Source organism: Lobosporangium transversale (assembly GCF_002105155.1).
Source record: "Lobosporangium transversale strain NRRL 3116 chromosome Unknown BCR41scaffold_20, whole genome shotgun sequence".
Classification (NCBI taxonomy): Eukaryota; Fungi; Mortierellomycota; class Mortierellomycetes; order Mortierellales; family Mortierellaceae; genus Lobosporangium; species Lobosporangium transversale.
In genome coordinates, this window is record NW_019028998.1 from 606599 (window position 1) to 629439 (window position 22841).

The 22841-nt window shown below is 41.3% G+C and overlaps 8 protein-coding genes across 8 annotated transcripts; 4 read left to right on the plus strand and 4 right to left on the minus strand.

Moving 5' to 3' along the window:
- Positions 1-48: 48 nt before the first annotated feature.
- Positions 49-603, minus strand: BCR41DRAFT_396717 (hypothetical protein; the record flags this gene model as incomplete). Its single annotated transcript, XM_022028834.1, has 1 exon — positions 49-603. One exon carries the CDS (start codon positions 601-603, stop codon positions 49-51), a length of 555 nt encoding a protein of 184 aa, XP_021881131.1.
- A 2866-nt stretch (positions 604-3469) lies between these two features.
- On the minus strand, positions 3470-5905 carry BCR41DRAFT_306391 (hypothetical protein; the record flags this gene model as incomplete). Its single annotated transcript, XM_022020822.1, has 3 exons — positions 3470-3684; positions 3937-3993; positions 5602-5905. Coding segments are annotated over 3 exons (576 nt in total), but the record flags the coding sequence as incomplete, so codon positions are not given.
- A 2425-nt stretch (positions 5906-8330) lies between these two features.
- On the plus strand, positions 8331-10015 carry BCR41DRAFT_354471 (hypothetical protein). Its single transcript, XM_022024325.1, has 4 exons — positions 8331-8470; positions 9123-9273; positions 9395-9470; positions 9593-10015. Exons 1-4 carry the CDS (start codon positions 8423-8425, stop codon positions 9762-9764), a joined length of 447 nt encoding a protein of 148 aa, XP_021881133.1. The 5' UTR covers positions 8331-8422; the 3' UTR covers positions 9765-10015.
- A 1486-nt stretch (positions 10016-11501) lies between these two features.
- Positions 11502-14329, plus strand: BCR41DRAFT_337087 (hypothetical protein). The gene is made up of 4 exons (XM_022022055.1): positions 11502-11853; positions 12025-12783; positions 12916-13763; positions 13928-14329. The coding sequence occupies exons 1-4, from the start codon at positions 11712-11714 to the stop codon at positions 14141-14143; spliced, it is 1965 nt and encodes a 654-aa protein (XP_021881134.1). The 5' UTR covers positions 11502-11711; the 3' UTR covers positions 14144-14329.
- Positions 14330-14791: 462 nt separating this feature from the next.
- Positions 14792-15708, plus strand: BCR41DRAFT_354473 (Protoglobin-domain-containing protein). The gene has a single exon (XM_022024326.1). It carries the CDS (start codon positions 14990-14992, stop codon positions 15686-15688), a length of 699 nt encoding a protein of 232 aa, XP_021881135.1. The 5' UTR covers positions 14792-14989; the 3' UTR covers positions 15689-15708.
- A 140-nt stretch (positions 15709-15848) lies between these two features.
- On the minus strand, positions 15849-17521 carry BCR41DRAFT_82173 (transcription factor TFIID complex subunit 8 C-term-domain-containing protein). The gene is made up of 3 exons (XM_022031034.1): positions 17304-17521; positions 16771-17165; positions 15849-16637 (listed from the first exon to the last, which is right to left on the minus strand). The coding sequence occupies exons 1-3, from the start codon at positions 17440-17442 to the stop codon at positions 15921-15923; spliced, it is 1251 nt and encodes a 416-aa protein (XP_021881136.1). The 5' UTR covers positions 17443-17521; the 3' UTR covers positions 15849-15920.
- A 588-nt stretch (positions 17522-18109) lies between these two features.
- BCR41DRAFT_354475 (ubiquitin carboxyl-terminal hydrolase) lies at positions 18110-21589 on the plus strand. Its single transcript, XM_022024327.1, has 10 exons — positions 18110-18263; positions 18424-18573; positions 18710-18844; positions 18977-19115; positions 19206-19394; positions 19487-19605; positions 19688-19797; positions 19934-20536; positions 20666-20751; positions 20827-21589. Exons 1-10 carry the CDS (start codon positions 18165-18167, stop codon positions 21513-21515), a joined length of 2319 nt encoding a protein of 772 aa, XP_021881137.1. The 5' UTR covers positions 18110-18164; the 3' UTR covers positions 21516-21589.
- A 313-nt stretch (positions 21590-21902) lies between these two features.
- BCR41DRAFT_371090 (hypothetical protein) lies at positions 21903-22635 on the minus strand (the record flags this gene model as incomplete). Its single annotated transcript, XM_022026572.1, has 3 exons — positions 21903-22063; positions 22181-22400; positions 22546-22635. 3 exons carry the CDS (start codon positions 22633-22635, stop codon positions 21903-21905), a joined length of 471 nt encoding a protein of 156 aa, XP_021881138.1.
- Between the last annotated feature and the right edge of the window lie 206 nt (positions 22636-22841).

The window sequence follows — 22841 nt, forward strand, 5'->3', positions numbered from 1 at the left end:
TAGTTGTTTTTTATTTGTATTTTTGTATTTTATTTTATTTTATTTTATTTATTTCGTGATCTCCAATTGCCATGACATTACCCCGAGCTTCTCTTCCACCGAAAGTCTCTCCGGTACTGTTTCTGTATAAGGCTCCAACTCCCACAACAGAGTCATATTGGTCAGTTGTTGGTCCAGGAGCGTCGGTAACTCATCCTGACCGGAATCCTTCAATTCATGAATGGTTTGCAATGCTTCCAGAATCGATTCCTTTAGCCCGATCTCATCTAAGGCCTGCTCAAAGACATGCTGAATATACGAGGACATGTCCAGCGGTGTTGCCTGTGTTCCTGGAATGATGTGAGTTATCAACCTTGGATCTGGAATGTATCCTCGTGTCATTGACATGGTTGTCATAGTGGTTATCAGATCGCTATGACTATCTTCATCTGGTCTTTTGTTCTGTTGGTCTTCTTTCTCGTTTTCTTCATTTTCATCTTCTTCTTCCCGTTGTTGTTGTTGTTGTTGTGCTTTTTGAGCTTCAAGAATCGCGTCAATGCCTATGATCTCTGGTGGAGAAGCTTGCTGGATCTGTGCAATTAGTTTCTGACGGATCCTATTCATCCTTGTAATAACATCTTGAACTATTATTATTATTATTATTATATATATATATATATATATATATATATATATATATAAAAGGTAAACCGCATTAATCCAACAAGTACAGCGAATGCGTCCTTTTTTTTTTTTCTTTCTTATAATCCCTGTCTTTTGAAAGTTAAAAAAAAAAAAAATTACGTTGATCTATCACTGCAGTCAATTCATCGATTGCTCTTATAACGGCTATTTTTATATGTATTTTTTTAAAAAAAAAAAAAAAAAATTAATGCATTTAGTCTGACTGAAAAAAAAAAAAAAAAAAAAAAATTCGTTCTTACAAGTTCGTGCACTCTTGAGGGCCGTTATCCCCTGGGTGTTATACTTCTTCCACTCGGTTGTCGATCTATGCTCCCCTCACCCAAAAATAAATAAATAAAAAAAAATAAAAATAAAATAAAACAACGGCTCATTGATTAGTTTTTTAATCTAGTTTATTTCATACATTCATTCATTCATTCCTTTCTTGCTAAAAAGTTGATGCAATTGCAGTTGCATTTGTTTGTTTTTTTTTAAACAATCCAGCATTTACAATTGTCGAAAGTCTGTTGTTGTAGTTAATATCCGTGCCAAGTAATCTCGTTCTCTGTTAGTCAGTGTCTTTGACGTTTGTAAGCTGTGTTTACTCATTTTTTGTATTATAAAAAATAAAAGGATGTGTATTGTTGTAAAAAAAAAAAAAAAAAAAAAAAAAGCCAAAACTATATTTTATTTATTAATTTTTTTTTTTTTTTTTTTTTTTTGTGTGTCTACAAATACACGAGAGATCGCTCATTAAGATAAAAAAAAAAAAAAAAAAAAGGCACAGCAACAAAGAAACTTGCAGAAAGAAAAATGTTAAATGAAAATGAAATACGGAAAGAATATATGGAAGGAAAAAGTCTAGATTACAGACAAAGGTAGGAGTATTATATGAGATTATAAAAAAAAAATAAAAATAAAAAAAAAGGCCTTTTCAAGGCCTCCTTGGTAGAGGGTATGTGTAAGATGGCGCTGGTGCATAACGCGATGGAGACGCTGCCTGGTTGTGATGCGGTGGAGGCGGTAGCTGCTGTTGCTGAGGAGGTGGATGCGGCTGCAGCTGTGGTTGCGATGGTGGTGGTGGAGGCCCATGACCATGAGCGTGACCATGACTATGACCATGACCATGCCCATGCGAAGGTGGAGGTGGTCCATACCCATGCCCAATAGGGGGTGAGTGTGTCACAGGAGGGGAGCTGGATGCTCCAGAATGATGTGAATCCAAGGCATGGTCCAAACCATTGAGTACTGCTGCTGCTCTTCCCAATAGCATCGACAGATGGGACACCTCACGCTGCAAGTCCTTGCGCGTCTGCTGTAGAACATCTGTGTTTGTCGAAGATGCTGGCGCCACATGATTACCTGATGCCCCAATGGCTGCCCCATTCATCGGCATAGACGGCGGTGAGGGTTGTCGTCCATGCCCATTATAGTGATGATGGTGAGGCGGTGGAGGACCCTGTTCTTGTTGGTGTAGCAAGTCTGTTGCCCTTGGGAGAGGCTGATGATGACTCTGGTGCGGAGGATGTGGAAGCGAAATAGGCGGCAAGTGCGCCGAATTACCACCACCAGATCCAGCACGTTCACGATCCACATGTGGATCACTCGGGCCTGAATGATGGTAAGGTGCTGAATAACCAGAGCTGTTCGGCATGACATTACTCTGAGTCGGTGACGATCCCGTGCTATAATGATGCCCTCCTTGTGCTGGCGGCATTGAGGCCCCTTGAGATTGAGGTGACTCTGGTGGACGATAATCATGTCCTGGTCCTGGTGGAGGTGGACCTTGGTTGCGATACGGCTGATGAGGATGATGATATGGTGGGTACCTCGAGTAGTGTGGTGGCGATCCTGGCGGTGGCGGGCCAGTCGAATGTACGATGCCTGTAGATGACAACCGAATATTAGTTGAAGACGTCGACACAGTACTATATCCAGGCAGACGCTGGTTCCATCCTGAAGCATATTGTGAGCTGGGATGCATTCCCTCTTCTAAATCTCGAGGAGCGTGACCATTATGTGCATAGGAATGTGGGGGGTGTTGATACATTGGATGTTGAGTCTGATTGTGAGCTTTAGAATACAGTGGCATCGACTGCTGCGATGGTGGCGGTGGCGCCATGTGTTGCATTTCTCTGTCGTCATGTCTGACTGTCGAACCAGGATGGTTAGGTCCGCCTGAAGAACTCAGAGTCATAAGACTGGCTAACGCTGTGTTGGTCTTAACATCACTATTGACCATAGAAGGTGCACTTCCTTGATGTGGCTGTGGCGGCATAGAATGTGGTGGAACGTGATGTACAGGATAGCGTGACATACTCGCAGAGGGCGTTGAATGATAATGTCTATTGACTGAATGTGCGCTCGGCATGTATCGAGACGGCCCCAAGTGTGCATGACCATGTGGGTATCCTTCCTGCGATCGAGATTGCTGCTGAGAGTATGAGGACCCTTGGTGGTGAGGTGAGTTGGAATGATGATGGTTCTGCTCACCATTGCTAATATTATCAATAGGCGACATACTGCGGCGATAACTGTTTGATCCCTGCTCACGCTGGCTTCGATCAGGATAATCATTCCCAGACGGTTTGGGCAGAATGTACTCCTCCATGGATGGACCTCCTCTGGCTCCATTAGAGCTCTGAATCCGTCTACGTTTGGGATCTCCTTGTCCTTCCATGCTAGACGTTGGAGGCGATGATCGTGGACCCTGCAGGGAAGGATATCGAGTTCCTTGAAGTTGAGATGGTTGCTGTGGCTGCAAATGCTGTGGTTGGTGTCTCATATTCTGAGAAACCGATGGCGGTGGGCTAGGTGGGATCACGCGCTTCCTGCGCCTAATGACCGCACGCTTCATTGTTACAGGACGATGGACATTGTGCAGTTTGTAATAAAGTCCGCACGCATTGCAGATCGTATTGCCACTGCTATCTCGACGCCAAAGAGGAGTTGTGGTTGTTCGACAATTGGCGCATACAAGGTGTTGACGATTTGACTGTTGTTGATTGTAGGAAGGGCATCCTGAACATGTATGCGTTCCTCCTGCACCATTACAGTTGCCATCTCCTGGGCAAGGTTCAGTCTCCGAAGGCTTTTCTTCTGACTCCTGTGAGGCTGCCTTTGTGGACTCAGCAGTGGACCTTTCATCATCCAATGATGCTCCATCTATCGAAGAAGGCCCAGATTTGCTCGTTGGGTTCAAAGATGCAGCTCGAACATTCCCATCTTCTAGATCGTCTGTTTCGCCAGTTGCAGTATCGCCCTTCTTGAGACCCATGTTGCGCTTGAGCCATGGTGGTCTTGTTAGATTCCTTGCTTTGTAGTACAGACCTAAGTATTGCCGAGCAAATAGTTATAAAACAAGGCAATATATATAAAAAAAATAAAAATAAAAAAAAAAAAAAAAAAGCGAGTTAGTTATGACACTTTTATACTAAAGTAATTAATATATGACATTAAAGTACATTAACTAAAATAAAGTGATAACTAAAATAATCAATACTACGATGTGATGCAATGCAATGGCAAAGTCGACTGAAATTGAGTTTAAACTGTGTGTGACCCAAACCAGCGCCATCTCGATGCTCTCTCTCATCATTGTACAATCACAAAAATAAAAGTGAATAGGAGGGAGAGAAAGAGATCAGCTTGATCAAGTAAAGGAATAAGGATAGATAGACAAGGGACCCCATCATACAAAAAAAAAAAAAAAAAAAAAAAAAAACCATCCTGTTCTTTTTACTCTGTGTGTGCACCACGTGCAGAAGACACAATAAGAGTCCATCAAGCACGAGAGAAGAAGAAGAAGAACTGAAGTGAACAATCAATCAATCCAGCTATCACTACATCAAGGACCATTTCAGATCAAAACAATCTAAACAATCTAAACAATCAAAAAATCTCCTCCAACAAACAAATAACCCATCAACCAATCCCAACCAACCAAAGCTTGCCTTCTTTTTGTTTGTCCTAAAATAACCCCTTTGTTGTGTACAGTAACAGTTGTACGAGACAGCCTCATCTCACTCACTCTTTTCACTCCAACCCGCACTCTGTTTTTGCTCTCTTTTTTTTTTTTTTTTTTTTTTTTTTTTTTCATTCTTCTTTCCCGATAATACATGAATACATGAGGAACGGATGGATGGGATGAATGGGATACATGAGCTTTTCATTTTGCCCTGTTCTTTTATCGATCTATTACTCCATGGACATTAAATGTGATATTCTAAACATTTCCACTCTTTTCCTTTCTCTCTCTCTCCATGTGCAACCTGCTCTCTGTTTTTCTTGTGATTGTCGTCTTACTTGGTGTCTAATCGCGATCAAACTTTTTTCTTTTTTTTTTTCCCACCATTATATTACTGTGTGAGGGATGAATATCGTATTGAAATGACCGACAAATATTTTAGATATCATATAATATCATGTTAAACTATACTAACAGATAATGAGAAAGCGTGGAAGGAGGGCAGAAAGATAGCGAGATTGCAGAAATGGCCCATCCCTTTTGTTTATATCTCTTATTAAGCCTAGATTCTCACAAATCCTTTGTTTGGCTGTAGTCGTGTGATGGCTAAAGGAACATTTTGAATGCATTTTTTTTTTCCTTCAGTGGACAACAATAACCAATGATTGATTTGGTATTTACTAATGGCTATCCCTTTTCCTCCTAGTGCTCATTCCACACATCTTAACGCACGCGAAGAAACCATGATAGCCTTGGTCTTCTTTCTCTAATATGTTGCCATGTCCAATAATGTGTCCATGTCCATTCTTTTTTTTTTTTTTTTTTTTTTTTTTTTTTTTTCCACGGTAAATAAATCCGCCATCTCCAATCTCTCTCCGGCGCACAATGTGTTTGCCCTCTGAAACATCTTTTGAACTATTTCCCCTCGGAAATAAAAAAAAAAAAAAAAAAAAAAAAAAAAGTGGACTTACCACATGCATTACAGATCGTTTGTCCATCGCTGGCGCGTCGCCAAAGAGGGGTTTTGGTAGTACCACAGTTAGCACAGCTGGTACCTGTGACTCCTGGTTTGGATTCCTTCTTGACAGCACTTCCCAAGGTTTTGTTGGGCTGTGAGGATCCAGCTGCATCTGTCCCTGACTTTGTACTCGGGTTTGGTGACAGAGTCTTGGATCTTGAATCATCTTCATTGGCGAGTGTTGAGGATGAATCAGGCGATGCCAACCTCTTCTTGCCTTGGGTTGAGGACAGAGATTCGACAGAGATATCGACCATGTTTGCATCCCGATCATCTGGTCGGCTCAGATCATGTTCCATCTCCATCCCAGATTCCCGGTCTATCTCAACATCACTCTCACCCATCTCTTCATCACCCACTACCTCATACTCTTCACCCTCCATCTCATATACCTCCTCGTATTCCTCTTCTTGCTTTACTCTGTACAATGCAGATGGATGATCATCTTTTGAGGCAATATCTCCGTCCTGAGTTTTTGATTGTGGGAAATGAGGTTGCTGCGAGTGTGCTTTTGGGCTGGAGATATGGATATCCTCATACTTTGATGCTGGCGTTGGATAGGCATTCGAGTAACTGCTGCCTCCCAGATGGCGTAGACTAGCATCTGCCTTGTTGAAAGAAGAGAGTGGGGCTGAGGAGATGTGGGGATGTGAAGGATAGGGCTTTGGGGAGATGATGGTCGTTTCGGTGACGGAGGAAAGAGAAGAGAGCGGTGCGCTGGTGGAAATTCTACTTCTCAGTGAAGATGACAAAGCGTTTGAAGTAGGGATCGGGCGACCCTTATCAATGTTGTTCATACTAGAACTAGAGGTCATGGAGGAAGGGGAGGGTGAGAGTGAGGTGGGGGTCGGTGCAGGAGGGCCTGTAGAAGATGTAGGGGAGGCTAAGGGTGCCGTTACTGCCTCGCCTGGAACAGAGGACGACGACAAAGGACCGGGCGAAATAGCTTCTGTTTTGACTGTTGATATTGTTGGCGCTGATGTTGATGCTGATACTGATGGTAAGGATGATGGCTGTGTAGGGGAAGAAACTGAAGGTGAAGGCGAAAGCGGAGCCAAGATCGGTGATGAGGACGCGACTGCTGAAGGAGCAGGCGGGGTGACAGGGGAAGATGGTGTCCTTGAAGCCATTGAATTGTCCTGGTGCTGTTTCTGGGTGTCTATTGGTAAAGGGTGAGTCTGTGTCGTAGTTTGGCTATGACCGGGTGGACTAGGGGCTGTGGTGATAATTGATGATGATTCTGCAGATGGCGTTGCAGCAGAGACAGATACAAGTGATGCGGATACTGTCGTCATGGGTTCTGTTGTTAAAGTTACTGCTGATACTGATGATGATGTTTCTTTTATTGAAGTCGTTAAAGTGGAAGTGGCAGTTGAAGTTGTATCAGGGTCTGAATGCAGCTTCACGGCTGGAGAGCTGTCCGCGTGTGGGCCAGCAGGTGCTGCGACGACTGGTGCTGTTTCAGCCAGCGACATGTACAGATGGAAGAGTGATGCAAAGGGGGCTATGTCAATTTTATATAGAAGAGGCAAGTGATCAAGGAAAAAAGGAGAAAGAAAATGAGAATTAGCTTGGACATGGACCATGAAGGGGATTTCATGGAGTGGAGCGAGACATGCTTTTTTTTTTTTTTTTTTAGGTTACCTTGTATTTATTTTTTATTATTTTAATGAGAAATAGAATGAAGAAAAAGAGGGGGGAGGGATGATTAAGATAGTGGGATGAGGATGAGATGGGGAGTAAGGGAGCGGAGAGAGCAAGACAAGGCGAAGTAAAAGAGTATGAGTGAAAGAAGAATCAAATCAAAAGGAGTAGAGATAAAATTTGAATGTGCATGAACAGGCGTTATAATGATATAAAGAATAGGGAAGAGAGCGAAAAGGAGTGAGAAGAGGGGAGAGAGGAGGAGAAGGTAAAAAAGAGGGCCCAGGTGATAAAATGGTGGACGAATCTTATCTTGTGCGTTGTTGAGATACACTATCACAAAATAATATCAAATCAAATCATATCAGTGTCTGTAGACAACTTGTCTTGCCTCAATCTGCTGATCAAGTGAGAAAACTTTTTTTTCCCGAAAGACGCATGAGCTGTGAGGCAACAATAATTTTCTCTCTTTCCCAATGATTCTTGCATTTGTTTTTTTATTTATGATTAACATCTTGCTTGATATTCAAATAAAAATAGACTCGACTCGATCCATCATTATGCTCCTTAATAAAAATAGTCACGTTGCTACCCAATCAACCTTTTTTTATTTTATTTTATACACTTGCTGCCCTTGGCCTTTTGTGTCTGATCTCTTATAATCATCATCGTCCCAGCTTTGCAATCTGTCTGTCCATTTTTTTATCAAACCATCTATTTTTGTTTCTTCAAGGTAAGCATTCCATCTGGTTCAGCAAATGTGCTGCACATTACTTCCTTACCCTCTACATCCAGATCGCTAACTCTTTAATTTTAATCATCTTGGACGAAAATAGCTTTTCTTTCAACCCATCACTTTTAACCCTCAACTTTCTACAATAATGTCCAACGCCGTTGATGCTCTCGATATGTCTCTTGATGACATCATCAAGACTCAAAAATCCAACCGCCGCACTAACGGTCCTCGTGGCGGTCGTGGAGGCCCTCGTGCATCCGGCCCTACCCGCACTGGACGCCAGAGCCGTGATAATAAGCCCTACACTGCCGGTGCTCAGCAGTACCGCAATAATGCCTCTGCAGCACCTCTTCACACATCTGTCATTCGCCAGAACACTCCCGATGGCTCCAAGATGCAGGTCTCGAACCTTGACCGCCAAGTCTCTGCCGAGGACCTGAAGGTAAATTGACGGAGACGAATATTTGACTGGACTGGACTGGACTGGACTGGACTGGACTGGCCTGAACTAAGCTGGGCTAGACTGAACCAGAGGGGCAAGGCGCTTGCTAATACAAGAACCAGGCGAGCCTCGTGTCTCCTCTGCGTATCATGCTATCTGGTGTTCTCCATTACCACCGACCTTGATCATCGCGATCTGTCCTTGATCTTTATACAGAGTCACATTGGCTCTAGCTTATGCGGCTATTTCTCTACACTGTTCTCTTTGTGCGCTTCGAAACCAAGTCAACTCGGTTGCCAAGATGATGAATCGAAATGGTTGGATCGAAAGAACACAGGGAGAGTGGTCGTAGCGCTTTGAGGACAATGGGCAGTGGGTTGCTAAAAATGTGGCGGTGATGTTTATCCAGTTACTGCGTGTATCCTATCTTGTTCAGACGTACCAGAGCCATGACAAAAAAAAAAAAAAAAAAAAAAAAAGATCAAACCAAACGTGGACTCGACTCTAACGGACGCCCATCTCGCACACTCTCCCACTCTCCTTCATGAATATCTCTCCTCCCCATCTCTCCTTTCCTTTTGTCCTCTCATTTCCCGACGGTGTCCATGTTGGCTCTTAAAAAAAACTGGAATGTATGTACGCCGTCATTTAGCTTGTCTTTTCATCCAGAGTTGGACCTCTCAAGAAGTGCACTTTGATGTACGACCAGAGCGGGAAGTCAACTGGTACAGCTGTCATCCATTTTGTTCGAGTCGGAGATGCCGCTGTTGCCTATAACAAATTTAACGGAGTCCCCCTTGATGGTAATTGTTGTTGTAATTGACTATAATTATATATTGCTTTTGACTTTTTTTTTTTTTTTTTTTTTTTTTTACTTTGTGGAACCTTTTACTAATCATTTGCTGCATCTTGGATAATTCATAGGACGCCCTATGAAGATTGAAATTCTCTTGACACCCACTGTTGCTCAGGCTGTCCTTCCCCCTGCACAAGCACCAAGGTAAGACATGATTTCACAAATATTGAATAAGAATTGTTTTTGGCTCTGATGATTTAGACTGATTTTTTTATTTTATTTATTTATTTATTCATTTATTTATTTATTTATTTCTACTCGATCAGGGCATTGACCAACAATAACCAGGGACAACAACGAAACCCAGGCCACAGCCGTGGTAGCCGTGGAGGTCGTGGACGTGGACGTGGAGGTCGTAGCCATGGCGAGAAGAGAGAAACCAAGACTGTGGATCAGTTAGATGCTGAGATGAATGACTACATGCAAGTCGATTCCTAAACCATGGATAAATTTTTCTTTGGTTTCCACACACATGTTTACCACCAATCCACTGAACCCACGTTCTGGATTTGATGAATGTCAATTATAATGTTAGAATTGTCTTGGATTTTTATTTTCATTTTCATTTTATTTTTTATTTTTTTTTTGTACTCGACACCTTGATCTATTTCTGACGATACTATGCCCGTTCAAGCTGCTTTGATTCATTCCCAAATACCGCACAGACATTACTAAATAAATGTACAAAAAAAAATAACTGTGTTTTGGATGATCCTGACTTGTGTTTGTTTCTTGTGCTATCCTTGGTGACAATGGACATGGGATCATAAATGAAAACGAAGCTTTCACGTGTCTAGAATACAGGCATGGGTCATCATTGGTATTTTCACTATTACGTTTTGGTTCAAAATATTAAGTCCAGCAGATAATGAGTTATTTTTTTTTTTTTTTTCTTATTGAGTCTTGAAATGTCAGGCATATCAATACGGGCCGTACAAGGAAGGATAGCCAGTCAGGTATCAGGCCATATCTGATGTCCGGGTAAACAATTTCTCTTTTTTTTTTTTTTTTTTTTTTAGAATTGGATGTGCTGAGACTTTTGCTCTCTACGGTGGCATTAAGCAGCCATGCATTTAACATGGCTTCTAAGGATGTACAGTATAACAGTCTATCGTAGCATGAGACGATGTCGCAGAGAAGCAACTTTTTTGTCCATAAATAACCTTGAAGCAACGCGCGTCTAAACTTAACTTTATACTCCAGTACTAATGTATATACACACTAGTATGAGGAGCAGGACTAAATGGATTTGACAGGTAAGAGCATTTCCTTGAGCGAATATCTGGAAAGGGTTCGATGTTTGTCTTGCAAAAGAAAGGTAGGGGAAAATAAAGAATGATAAATAAATAAAGATGAAAGAGAATCGCTTTTGGGCAGAAGATGATGGGTATAAATGTTTTCCCAGTTGAAGGTTTCCTTGCTGGAATGCAGCATGCATGAATTTTTTAACTCAAAAAATCATAAAAAACAATAAGGTTCATGCAACGTTTTTTTTTTTTTTAATTACAAACTGCTGTGCTAAATTATATCGTGATGATTGTATCTGTAACAATTGGTTATCTTTATGCCTTGATACATTGTCCCATGATTCTCGCCATTATTTGGTTTAGAGTAATATACAATTTAAACTGGTGATGCGCACCCACCAGCACTTATCCACCATAATGTGGCATGCCAGCCCAGTGGGCCAATGGAAACAATGGTACGGTACATACCAAGGAAGTGAAAGAAGTATTAGCAGCAGTAACTGATGAAATTTTTCTTTTTAAAAGAAAAAAAAAATAGTCTTTCGAGGGTTCCAATCACATTGCAGTCAACCCATTTGGTCCTGTGAATCCCGGCATCTTTGTAGGCCCCCCTTATTTCTCTGCTCATCCTGAAGGTGTATTTTTATATATCTAATGAATAATAAATATAGCCTCTTTCCGTTTTGAATCATGACCCCCCATCTTTTCTTTTCTTTTTTTTTATTTTTTATTTTTTTTTATAACTTTATAACTTTGAGCGTATTGCATGTTAGACACCAATCATTCGTTTTAGTTTGACAACAGTAACCCAGACGGATGGTTTACAAACGTTGCACAAAGAGAAAACAAGTTTCTTCTTCCGAGTGAAAATGCATTAACACAAAATAAATACTCCCATCTTTTTTTTTTTTTTTTTTTTCTTTATTTCTCTCTTTTACACACACATACACACACTCTCTATATCTTTCTTTCTTCTGCCCTCAGTTCCTCATTCTCCCTCATCTTCACATCCTCTTCTCCACAATCCATACTCATTACATTCAGCTCTTTCAATCACCTCTATTATCAATTGCTGAAGATCCATCAACCATTTATCCCTGTACACAAATTTGCAACGTTCAAAACAACGAAAGAAAAAATGTCTGCAGACGAGTTAAAAAAAACAGTTCTTAGACTCAATCGACTATCACAGATAGTCAAGTTCCATCCCAAGAAGGGGAAATCACCTTGGAATCATGCTACTGACTCTACAAAACGTTACGATTACATTATCATTGGAGGTAAACCCTCATTTTTTATTTTTTATTTTCTCCTTTCTTCATTGAAGGACCTAAAGTGGTTTTTTTTTTTTTGCAAAAAAAAAAAAAAAAAAAATGACAGTCAAGTTGATTTGGTGACTTAAACCTCTCGCGTGGATCCTTTTTTTTTTTTTTTTTTTTTTTTTTTTTCAGGAGGAGCTGCAGGGTGCGTAATTGCGAATAGGCTTGCAGAAGATCCTGAAGTAAATGTCCTAGTCTTGGAGGCAGGATATTCAGACGATATATTTTCTTCCCGCACGCCGGGATTGGCCTTCGCCACGTTTAAGACACCCTGCGACTGGGGCTATCGCACGGTCCCACAGGAGCATGCGGGTGGACGATCGTTGTTGCAGCCCCGAGGCAAGATGCTTGGTGGTTCTAGCTCTATCAATGCTATGATCTATCATCGTGGTGTGGCCTCAGACTTTGATCACTGGGAAGAGTTGGGCAACCCAGGTTGGTCCTACAAGGACGTCTTGCCCTATTTCAGGAAATCAGAGCGTTTCAATGCGTCTGATTCAACTTCACAATTACACAATGACTTTACAACATATGAGCCAGAATATCATGGGACCGATGGTCTTTGGCAGGTGTCCAATATTTCGATGTTTAAAGTGAGCGAAAAGTTTTTGAGAGCCGGTGAAGCAGAGGGCATCAGCCTAAATAAGGATCTTAACGGAACTAGTCCTTTAGGGGCTAACAAAGCTCAGACATTTATTCGAAAAGATGGTGTGCGCAGCTCGTTGGCGAGAGCCTTTTTAAGAGAAGATGTAGTACCTGGAGGCAAGAACGGTCGAGGTACAATTCGGGTGATCTTTGGAGCACATGTGAACCGTATCCTCGTGAAAACCGACAAGGAAAACGATGGAGCCAAGGTGGCTACAGGGGTCGAATTTATGGACCATAACAACAGTAAGTGATTTTTATTCTACATTGTTCCAAAAAAAAAAAAAAAAAAAAAAAAAAAGCTCTCTTTTGAGCATTATTTATTTTATTGATATTTATTTTGGTTTATTCCTAAAAAAAAAAAAAAAATACAACTAGTTCTTAGGCGCGTCGAGGCTTCTCGAGAGGTACTTTTGAGTGCTGGCACATATGCATCGCCTCAAATCCTTATTGCTTCTGGCATTGGACCAGCCCCTCAAGCCTCCATCCCACACATTCATACTCTCCCGGGTGTGGGTGCAAATCTGCAGGACCATCTCTTCCTACCTCTTGTCTATAAGGTCAATCGAAAGTGTGCCACTATACAAGGTAATATGGACCCATGGAAGGCCTTTAAGGAGATCCTCAAGTATACCATCAAGGGTACCGGTACCATGACCAGTAATCTGGCGGAAGCCCTCATATTTATGCGACTCGAGGATATGTCTCCAGAATTTGTGACTCGTGAAAAGGCAAATGGAACATATATTGAGCGCGCAAGTGGCCCAACGGCGCCACATGTTGAATTCATTATCATCCCTGGTTATGCTCGAGCCCAGGGTGAGGCTATGGCCCCTGATAAAGAAAACTATATTACTTTGAGTGTGGCATTGTTGAACCCTGGTTCAGTAGGCTCTATCAAAGTGGTAACTAGACAAGCTGAGGAAAAGAACTGTAGCACAGAGTGTACAAATGAAAAGGCCTCTTCAAGTCAGAGTCAGAGTAGGATTGTGACAGAGCCCGTAATCGATCCAAACTACCTAGCAGACCCCTTTGATGTCAGGGTTTTCGCAGAGAGTTTACGGTTCCTTCGAAAGATTGGTCGACGACTCGGTCAGGACCCAGAAGTGGAGGCTGTGGAGGTGTACCCTGGAGAAGCGAAGGTACCGGATGATGACGAAGAAGCCCTTCAAAAGTATGCTCGCGAGAATACCGAGACTGTCTATCACCCTGTATCTACGTGCAAGGTAAAGCGAAATGATACGTCATGGCGCATGACTATTAAAAAAAAAAAAAAAAAATGCCTTTCCGATGTTTATGTTTATTTTCATCTTCCAAATGCTTACCCAAAAAATTCTTTCTCGCGGTAAAACCTCAAAACCTTATTACCAAAATTGTAAAAAACATCTAGATGGGCCCTCCGACAGACCCGATGGCGGTTGTTGACCCTGAATTGAAGGTGTATGGCATTAATCATCTGCGGGTGATCGATGCAAGTGTCTTCCCCAAGATTGTTGCAGGTCACACATGTCCGCCCACAGTGATGATTGCTGAGAAGGCATGCGATTTAATCAAAGTAGACTGGAAATCTAGTGCACCACCTTCTTATGTATCTACAGATGTGTAGGCTATTGGTCATTCTGGTCCTTCTGATTCTACCATTCCCTTGGTTCAAGGGTTAGTTAGAGTATAAGCTATTTTACTTTGAGGCCCTTTTTGCAACAATAGCATAGTTTAACATAGTATAATATTAATATAATATATATATATATATAATAATATAAGACAATATAGTCAAAGCCGGATATTGTAGTCTAGACCTAGTCTAGATTCAAGTCCAGAGAAAATATCATAATGTGGATATGGTACAAATATACAGATAAATAATATAATTGCCTCTGATGAAATGAAATGCCTTGTTGCCTTTTTATACCCTGCAAAGAATTTTATTCGGATGAGATCTCATTGGTGTGCCTTACTCCCACATTTTCCAAGATTCATAACAAATCATGGAAGATTATCTTGAACCGAGACAATTTGTGAAAAATCCGTCTCGTCCGATTTAGGAAATGCACTCCGAACAGGTCCATGACGATCTACACTTCTTTCCATTTGTCCGAAAAATAAGGATGGATCTACAAACATGGTCTCCGACCAGAAACCAGGGATTTTTTCGTAAAGAACATTAACGAAAGCAAACAAAGAAACAAAACAGTCAAGAAAAAGTATTTAAATACCATTTCCTTTTCACTTCATCCTATACTTTATCTTACTACTTATCCATTTCATTCTCGCTTTCATCTTCAATCAAACATTGAAAATTTCCCTAACTTTCCTTTTTCATTTTAAAAACACATTCATTTTTCTTTTCTTTTCTTTTCTACTCCACACTTCACATTCCGACATTGAAAAAAAAACACACACACACACACACACTCTCTCTCTCTCTCTCTTCACATAAACAGATAAGACAATGGAGCATATCGAGAGATCCCAATTGTACAACGATCCCGTGTACCGATTCCAATATGTAGCAAAGTTCATGGACTTTGGTCAAGAAGACATCGATGCGATCAAAGGAGCTGCGGAGCTGATCAAGCCTTTGGTCCCAGCTGTTGTGGATGCTGTCTACCGCAAGCTTCACCAGTTTGACATTACTTGGTCTGTGATGGCTAAACGACATGAGGGCTATGTGCCCAAGGACGCCAAGGTGATTGAGGACGTTGCAGAGTTGACCGAGAATGCAGAGCAGATCAAGTTCCGAAAGGATATGTTGTCACGGTATTTTGCAAAGTTGCTGGAGAATCCGTATGACGAGAAGATGATAAAGTACCTTGAATACGTTGCAAAGATTCATACGGATACACCGACCAAGAAGTCCAAGATCAATGTGGATCTGATTCATATCAATGCGCTGTTGGGTTATGTGGAGACAGTCTTGATCGGAGGCGTCAAGTCCCTGAACCTGGACAGAGATACAGAATACAAGGCCATCGCTGCATTCGGCAAGTTGCTCTGGATCCAGAATGATTTCTTTATCAAGTACTATTGCAGTGATGGAGAGGAGTACGCTGATAGCCCTTCCAGAAGGACCACTACAACAACCTCATCCTCAATGGTCGTTGCAAGACAGCCTGGCATTTTGACTCGTCTGTGGCAATTCTTCTTTTAAAAAAAAAAAAAAAAAAAAAAAAAAAGACGATATATACTAGAGAAGGACGAAGAAATAATTGGATCTGAGCTTTTCCTTTCTTTCCATCAGATCATTAATTAAGCTTTTCAAGACAAAAAAAAAAAAAAAAAAAAATATTACTTAATCCTTGCATTGTACATTTCAATAAATAAATATCAAATACATGTACTTGTTATTAATTAGATTACGTTGACTTTAATTTTTAAAGGGATTATTGTGGATCAACGTCCATACTGACAAGCTTCAGATGTGAAGCAGTGGTGTGCCCGTGGCCACTCTCTTGCCGTAACCGCTTATTGCTGTGTAAGTTCTGCTCAAGCTCTTCTATCGCATTTTGTTGTTCCCTCCGCATTCTCCGCCTCTCCTTTCTCCATTCTGTTTTGAGGGCTACAGCACTGTTATTAGCACTGCTGGATGCTACTGTGCCTACCCCAATGCTGGATGCACCTGCTCCGATGACCCCTATTGCTGTTCCACTGCCGTCCAGCTGTGTATTGCCCCTGACAGGACCAACGCTATTCACACCATGAACGTATCCAGCCAATGATGACAATGGTTCTGCACGTTGATGATGATGCCCACTACTTTGTAGACCTTGTAATTCTGCCTGATGTCGTTGACTACTCTGTCGGTTTGAAGCATTGAGTTGTTGCTGTCGTTTCGTGAATTCATAGTTCACAACGGGTAGAGCCTCCAATTTGGTTAAAACACGTCGATTCACAGCCTCTTCTGTTGTAGTATCGACTTGTTCCTCTTTGACCATCAATAGATCCGCTGCTGCAGCAGATGCATCTTTATGTGCAGCTGCAGTCATCCCCACCTTGTTTTCAGCTGCCATTAATCGTTTCAAATTCGATTCTACGAGTCGCGATTGCTCTGCGTTCAACTCTCGGATTTTTTGAGGATCTGTAGGACGTTTTACAAATACCTGAAGAGTAAGAAAATAAATATAGGGGTATTAGGATGAATAAGGTGTAAAGGCGACAATTTGGCCAGTCCTACTACTCTAATGATTGATATGTATACTTGCTTTGGCAGCAAAGGATGCTAGCGAGACTTACAGGCGTTTGTTTATATGAGTGCTTGCTTGGAAAAGGTGGCAAATGGTCTGGTACAATTGTTCGAGGAGTGACCTTGATTTTAGGTATTGGTATTGTTGGTGTTATTGTCGCTACTGATGCTGTTGGTACTGCTGTTGACGTCGGTGTTGATGTTGTGGTCGTACTTGCAGTTGTGGCCACAGGTATATTTGCCGTTGACGTTGGTGTAGAAGTTGATGTGGTTGTTGGTCCTGCTGCTGTGGTCAATGGTTGTTGTTGCTGTTGTTGTTGTGGCTCCTCATCTTCGCTATCCGAGTTATCTTCAATATCAGAATCCAAAAGTACTGTCTTTTGCTCTTTCTTTTTTTGAACTTTTGGTATTGTCTCCTTGAGCGGCCCTCGAAGAAGCGGTATTTCTTTGTTATCAAATATTCAATGATCGGAAATGTTAGCATTCATCCTTCGCGAGGAAGAAAAATAAAAAAAAAATAAAAATAAAAAAAAAGTTGTGATTGGTAACGTAGAGTGCAGAAATAAACATCAACAAGCATTACTTGATTGTGAGGCTTTCTTGACATAAGACTCAAGACTGGCTGGATGCAGGTTCATATCTGTGAATGCCTGTTGGAGATCGTGGATATTTGGCCGTGTCCGCCCCGCAAGTTCTGCGAATGAATGTGCGATCATGTACATTTGCTGGGTATCTGATGTGTGTCGGTGATTGTAAAAAAATAAAATAAAATAAAATAAAATAAAATAAAAAAAAAAAAAACCGTATGCCACTGAAAGGGTTAGTTTTCTCCAAAGGTTACTGAGTGAGGACAATGTTCCCAATATGTCCTTGATCCCCTGTTTGCTTATGGCTGATTATCTCGCTACTTACAACTCTCAAAGGCACGAGTAAGTGATTCAAGAGCGGATGCAGTAATGCCCTCAAAACCCGCGTCAATTGCCAGCACTGAAACGAGCTTTTTGCATGTGGCCTCTGCTGTGAGGTCATCCATGACATGCCCTGGAGGCGAAGGTTGGCTGCTCCATGTAGATATCTGTTGTTTTGATTGATGTGACAATGAGCCTTGCCGTCGTGCTTTATTATTTCCTCCAGCTGCAGTCGTGCCAGTAATGCCCGTGTTGTTATAGGGTGTGTTAATATTGTCTGACATGGTTGCTTTAATCTCCCTATTCTGTCTGACTTTATTGATGCAGCAACAGCGAAACAGCGAAGGGACATGAGATTGCATGTTCAAAAAGTAAAATAAAAAGGCCATAGTCGTGGCTTGAATAATCTCTCACGCAGTCACAACAACCTCTTCTACAAAAAGACATTGTGCATTTCCCACAAGTGCCTTCTCTCTTCTCATTCCATTTATTGTTTCGCTTTCATTCGTTTCTTTTTCTCTTCTACTCTTTTAACCATGGCAGCGTGTCATCATATTACCTCTACTCGCCTCTCTGTGCCTTCGCACTCTGCTCAAATTTACAAAGACGAGTGCACTTTCTGCTATGATAGTCCTGTATGTCATCAATATCGTTTGCGAGTGCGCTCCAGGTTTACAGACATGACGCGCAGCTCAATATAGCAAAAAAAAAAAAAAAAAAAAAAAAAAAAGCACCTCCCTTTTGCCATTTTCCTACTCTTTTCAAATTAACCGATATATTTTTGTTTTTCTATAGGACAATGAGGGTGGATTGGATGTCTGCCTCTCCTGCTTCAACGGCGGCTGCACAGATCCAGAGCGTCATCATGCTATCCGGCACTTTAGCAAGACTGGTCATCCACTGGCATTAAACATCAAGCGCGTCAGGCGTGCTAAGAGTGGTCGAGTAAGTATAAGACCAAGCTTTTGGCCGATAGCTGCTATTTGGTCAATCTAGCTAGTCTTGTAAATCAATCTACTATCAGCTGTTATTAATTTTTTTTTTTTTTTTTTTTTTTTTTTTTTTGGAAACTTTCTTGCAGGATGGACAGGAACCTCCTCAAAAAATAACCAAAATTGCAATCGTCCCTGAGAATGACGCAGATCTTTACGAATACTTTACACATGTCAAATGTTACGAGTGTGGTGGTGTTGAGGTTGACAAGACTGCAGGCGAAGTAAGCATTGGGAGAAGCTAATCCATAGATGTTTGTTTAATGATTCTGCCGCTAGATGGAGGGGAGTCGAGAGAAAAATTTTGTTGCCCTTTATTTAAGGAAAAGACATCGTGTTGTATTGTAATGTTATAGATCCCAAAAGTGGTTGATGCGATCATGACATCCTTATCAGCTTCTCGACAATCAGAGATTAAAGCATGGGAAGAAGAAATTGTCTCATGCGACCACATTCGAAACCTACAGCAGGGCGATCCAAAGGTTGTAGCGGCTGGTACGTAACATAAAGCGGGATGACGCACGCCTAATAAAGGGGCGAAGCTTAGTAGGGCTGAGGAAGCTAATTTTTTGATATAACTTTTAGAGAATGCACACTGCGCCAACTGTGATCTGAAGGAAAATCTCTGGCTGTGTCTTGTGTGCGGCAACCTTGGATGCGGGCGTCAACAGTATGGAGGCACTGGAGGCAATGGTCATGGATTGGCCCATTTTGATGCAACAGGTCACGGCGTTTCCTGCAAACTTGGAACCATTACACCTGAGGGAACAGCAGGTAAACTGCTTTGATGCGTATGGAACTACTATATGTTTATTGTTTCCTATTTGTGTGATAGCTAACTCTGTCCGTTGGACAACGTTCTCTAGATATTTACTGCTACCACTGCAATGAGGAACGCTCTGATGACCAGTTAGGAGTACATTTGGCGCGGTTTGGCATTAACGTGGAGTCACAACAAAAGACAATCAAGTCCTTAACCGAGTTGGTACGTTGACCATCCTGAACTACGTGCTTAATAGCGCTGATCATTAAAGTAGATTGATCGATTAACATAATGCTTCCTTTAGTCGCTAGAGCAGAATCAAAACTTTAACTTCAACATGTTTACTGAAGACGGTAAAGCATATGAGCCATTGTTCGGGCCTAGCTACACTGGATTCAGGAACTTGGGTAACAGGTAATCATCAAGTATCCTAACATGCCGCAGTAATACAACTCTCTTTCGCAAATTATACCCACTCTTACAACTCTAACACATGTCAAAAAAAAAAAATGAAAATGAAAATGAAAATGAAAATGAAAATCAAATCTAGTTGTTATATGGCATCAGTCTTGCAGTCAGTGTTCGATCTCCCGGCGTTTGCTTCGAGATATTTCCCGGCTGATCTCGATCACCTGCAAAGGTGCAATCAAGAGCCAGGCAAGTGCTTACAATGCCAGTTGACCAAGGTGGCGGATGGTCTTTTGAGTGGACGATATTCAACTCCTACGTCCGCTGAGAGCGGTGAGGTACAGGGCCAAGATGGCATTGCGCCTGCCATGTTTAAGTCATTAATCGGCCGCGGTCACCCAGAGTTTTCGACCATGAGGCAACAAGACTCGTTTGAATTTTTCCAACACCTGATCAAGATTATTTCGCAAACTGAACGCATTGCTGGTCAGGATCCTACAAAAACTTTTGAATTCTCAAATGAACAGCGATTGCAATGCAATGAATGCAAGAAGGTGCGATACACTTATGACAATACGACGGCCCTATCAATTGCAGTTCCTGCCACCAAGAAGGCGAAAACCAATCCCGAAGATGATGATGAATACGAGAGTGTGACTCTAGAACAGTGTCTTGATGCCTATGTTGCAGTAGAAGAGCTTCCATATACCTGTCCCAACTGCCAGAAAAACACCACTGCCACCAAGTATGAAAAACAAGAGAGATGGTCTTTGTCTTTGCCTTTACTGTTTTTATATCATTACTAATTGACTTTTTTTTTTTTTTTTTTTTTTTTTTTTTTAAAAAAAAAAAAAAAAAACAATAATAATAATAGGACGAATAAGTTTGCTACTTTCCCTGAGGTGCTTGTTATCAACATGAGACGCTTTGCTTATCAGAACTGGGTTCCCAGAAAGCTTGGTATGTTCTCGCAGACCACTTAGACACCATTAATATAGACAGGAATCCTTACTAAACCATTGTTTACTTTCATAGCTGTCCCGATCGTCTTCCCTGACGATCAAATTGACTTTGAAAAATATCGCGGGCATGGTCAACAACCAAACGAGGAATCGCTTCCAGAGGATGCGCCGGCGGTGGCGGCATCGCCTACGTATAATGAAACAGCTCTAGAACAGCTCCAAATGATGGGCTTCCCATTGATCCGCAGTCAGAAAGCATTGTTGGCAACTAATAATCAGAATGCTGAAGTTGCGATGGAATGGCTTATCCAGCACATGGACGATCCCGACATTGATCAGCCCATCAAGAACTCCAACGATAGTGCCTCTGCCGCTAATCCTGAACAGATTGCTCAATTGGCAGACATGGGATTCACTGATAAGCAAGCCAAGAAGGCTCTTAAGGAGACTGGTGGCAACATGGAGCGCGCAGTAGAATGGCTTTTCAGCCACATGGATACCCCAATCGATAATGATGAGAATGACAATCCTAAGTCAGCTGCCGCTGGGCAGAAGCCACTTGCAGGTGATGTCAACAAGAAGGGCCACTACAAGTTGGCCTCATTTATTTCGCACAAGGGACCTTCAGTACATTGCGGACATTATGTCAGCCACATCAAGCGAGGCAATAAATGGGTCCTCTTTAACGACAATAAGGTTGTTGATGATCCCAAAGCTCCCATTGGTGACGCCTACATGTATATCTTTAGGCGCCAGGACTAGATTAAAAAGAAAAAAAGAGAAAGAATTCACTCTTTTTTTATAAATAAAACGACGCGCCGCTTTCATGGACGCCTTTCTATTTAATTCGTCTTTTTTTTTTTTTTTTTGCAATTATCTCGTAAAGACTACCTTGGCTTTAGGTGGGGCGTTAAGGCAAGTGGAACATGCAAAAATTAGTACGGTTCATGGCCCATGTCCAGAGTGAACAGGACAGAGGACAGAATATTACTCAGGGGAGTGAAGAGTGGATGTTGGATATCTTTAGGATGGACATGTCGCTTCATTCTTCCCTGGCTATGATGATAGGCCAACTAAACATCACCAGTTCTAGTCCCAAGATTACTTCCATCTCAAAAAAAAAAAAAAAAAAAAAAAAAAAATTCTAGCTCAATTTTCTTCATTGTCTTCATCATCGGCCAACTCGTAGTGGATCCTAACGATGAGAGAACAGGTCGAACAGACTACGGTGTCAACACCCAACTCTAATTCACCTTCTGAGATGATATATTCACCGCTGCACCGACAAGGTGAGGAATAGGTACTGGAATCTTTTTTTTTTTTTTTTTTTTTTTTTTTGAAACACAACAGATGTCAAAAAAATAGTTAGATTCAACGAATGATAGACCACTAATCCTTCTCTAATGTATATATTGTTACTGGCATACCTTCGTCGTACTCCATATCGTCTAAATCAATGTCATCGTTAACTTGTCCATTGGCTCGAAGTTTCATGGCCTTTAACGACGAATCGTAAAAGGATCGTTGTGTTGGCTGACGAAGACACTCCCATGCTTCTTTGATATCTTGAAGAGGGATTGATGTCACTGATACCGGTAATGTTTGAGATTGTTGCTGTTGCTGCTGTTGTTGTTTATCGGGATGATGCTAAATCAGCAGGATTTATGAATGAAAATAATAATAATAGTGATAGAAAAAGTTAAGCTTAAAGTCATTCCAAAGTTATTGTTGCAAATGACTTTTTAAAAAAAAAAAAAAAAAAAAAAAAAAAACAATGTAATGGAATACACACGATTAGGAGCAGTTTCTGGTACTGCTGCTTGATCTCTGCAACAGTAGCATCCTGTGCGACGTTGAGGATGGCGTAGTAGTCCTTGAGCATGAAAAACAAAAAGGAAGACTTTGAGTGTAAAAATAATGTAATGCGGGCGCAGCAAATAATGGATTTTTTTTATCTGTACGAAACTTCAAAGCCACAGAAAAAAGTATAAAAGGGAGTTGTTTTTTCATTGAATGATGGACTTTGTTTTTTTTTTTTTTCTTTGCTTTTCTTCATTGTCTAAAGCTGCATGCGTGAACGTTTCTTAT

Coding starts and splice junctions, on each gene's coding strand:
- BCR41DRAFT_354471 (XM_022024325.1), top strand. CDS start 8,423: ATGCAGGTCTCGAACCTTGACCGCCAAGTCTCTGCCGAGGACCTGAAG. Junction 8,471..9,122: donor TCTCTGCCGAGGACCTGAAG/GTAAATTGACGG, acceptor GCCGTCATTTAG/CTTGTCTTTTCATCCAGAGT. Junction 9,274..9,394: donor TAACGGAGTCCCCCTTGATG/GTAATTGTTGTT, acceptor GATAATTCATAG/GACGCCCTATGAAGATTGAA.
- BCR41DRAFT_337087 (XM_022022055.1), top strand. CDS start 11,712: ATGTCTGCAGACGAGTTAAAAAAAACAGTTCTTAGACTCAATCGACTA. Junction 11,854..12,024: donor CGATTACATTATCATTGGAG/GTAAACCCTCAT, acceptor TTTTTTTTTCAG/GAGGAGCTGCAGGGTGCGTA. Junction 13,764..13,927: donor ACCCTGTATCTACGTGCAAG/GTAAAGCGAAAT, acceptor AAAAACATCTAG/ATGGGCCCTCCGACAGACCC.
- BCR41DRAFT_354473 (XM_022024326.1), top strand. CDS start 14,990: ATGGAGCATATCGAGAGATCCCAATTGTACAACGATCCCGTGTACCGA.
- BCR41DRAFT_82173 (XM_022031034.1), bottom strand. CDS start 17,442: ATGTACATGATCGCACATTCATTCGCAGAACTTGCGGGGCGGACACGG. Junction 17,166..17,303: donor CAAGAAAGCCTCACAATCAA/GTAATGCTTGTT, acceptor TTGATAACAAAG/AAATACCGCTTCTTCGAGGG. Junction 16,638..16,770: donor ACTCATATAAACAAACGCCT/GTAAGTCTCGCT, acceptor CTTACTCTTCAG/GTATTTGTAAAACGTCCTAC.
- BCR41DRAFT_354475 (XM_022024327.1), top strand. CDS start 18,165: ATGGCAGCGTGTCATCATATTACCTCTACTCGCCTCTCTGTGCCTTCG. Junction 19,606..19,687: donor TCAAGTCCTTAACCGAGTTG/GTACGTTGACCA, acceptor TGCTTCCTTTAG/TCGCTAGAGCAGAATCAAAA. Junction 20,537..20,665: donor AAAAACACCACTGCCACCAA/GTATGAAAAACA, acceptor TAATAATAATAG/GACGAATAAGTTTGCTACTT.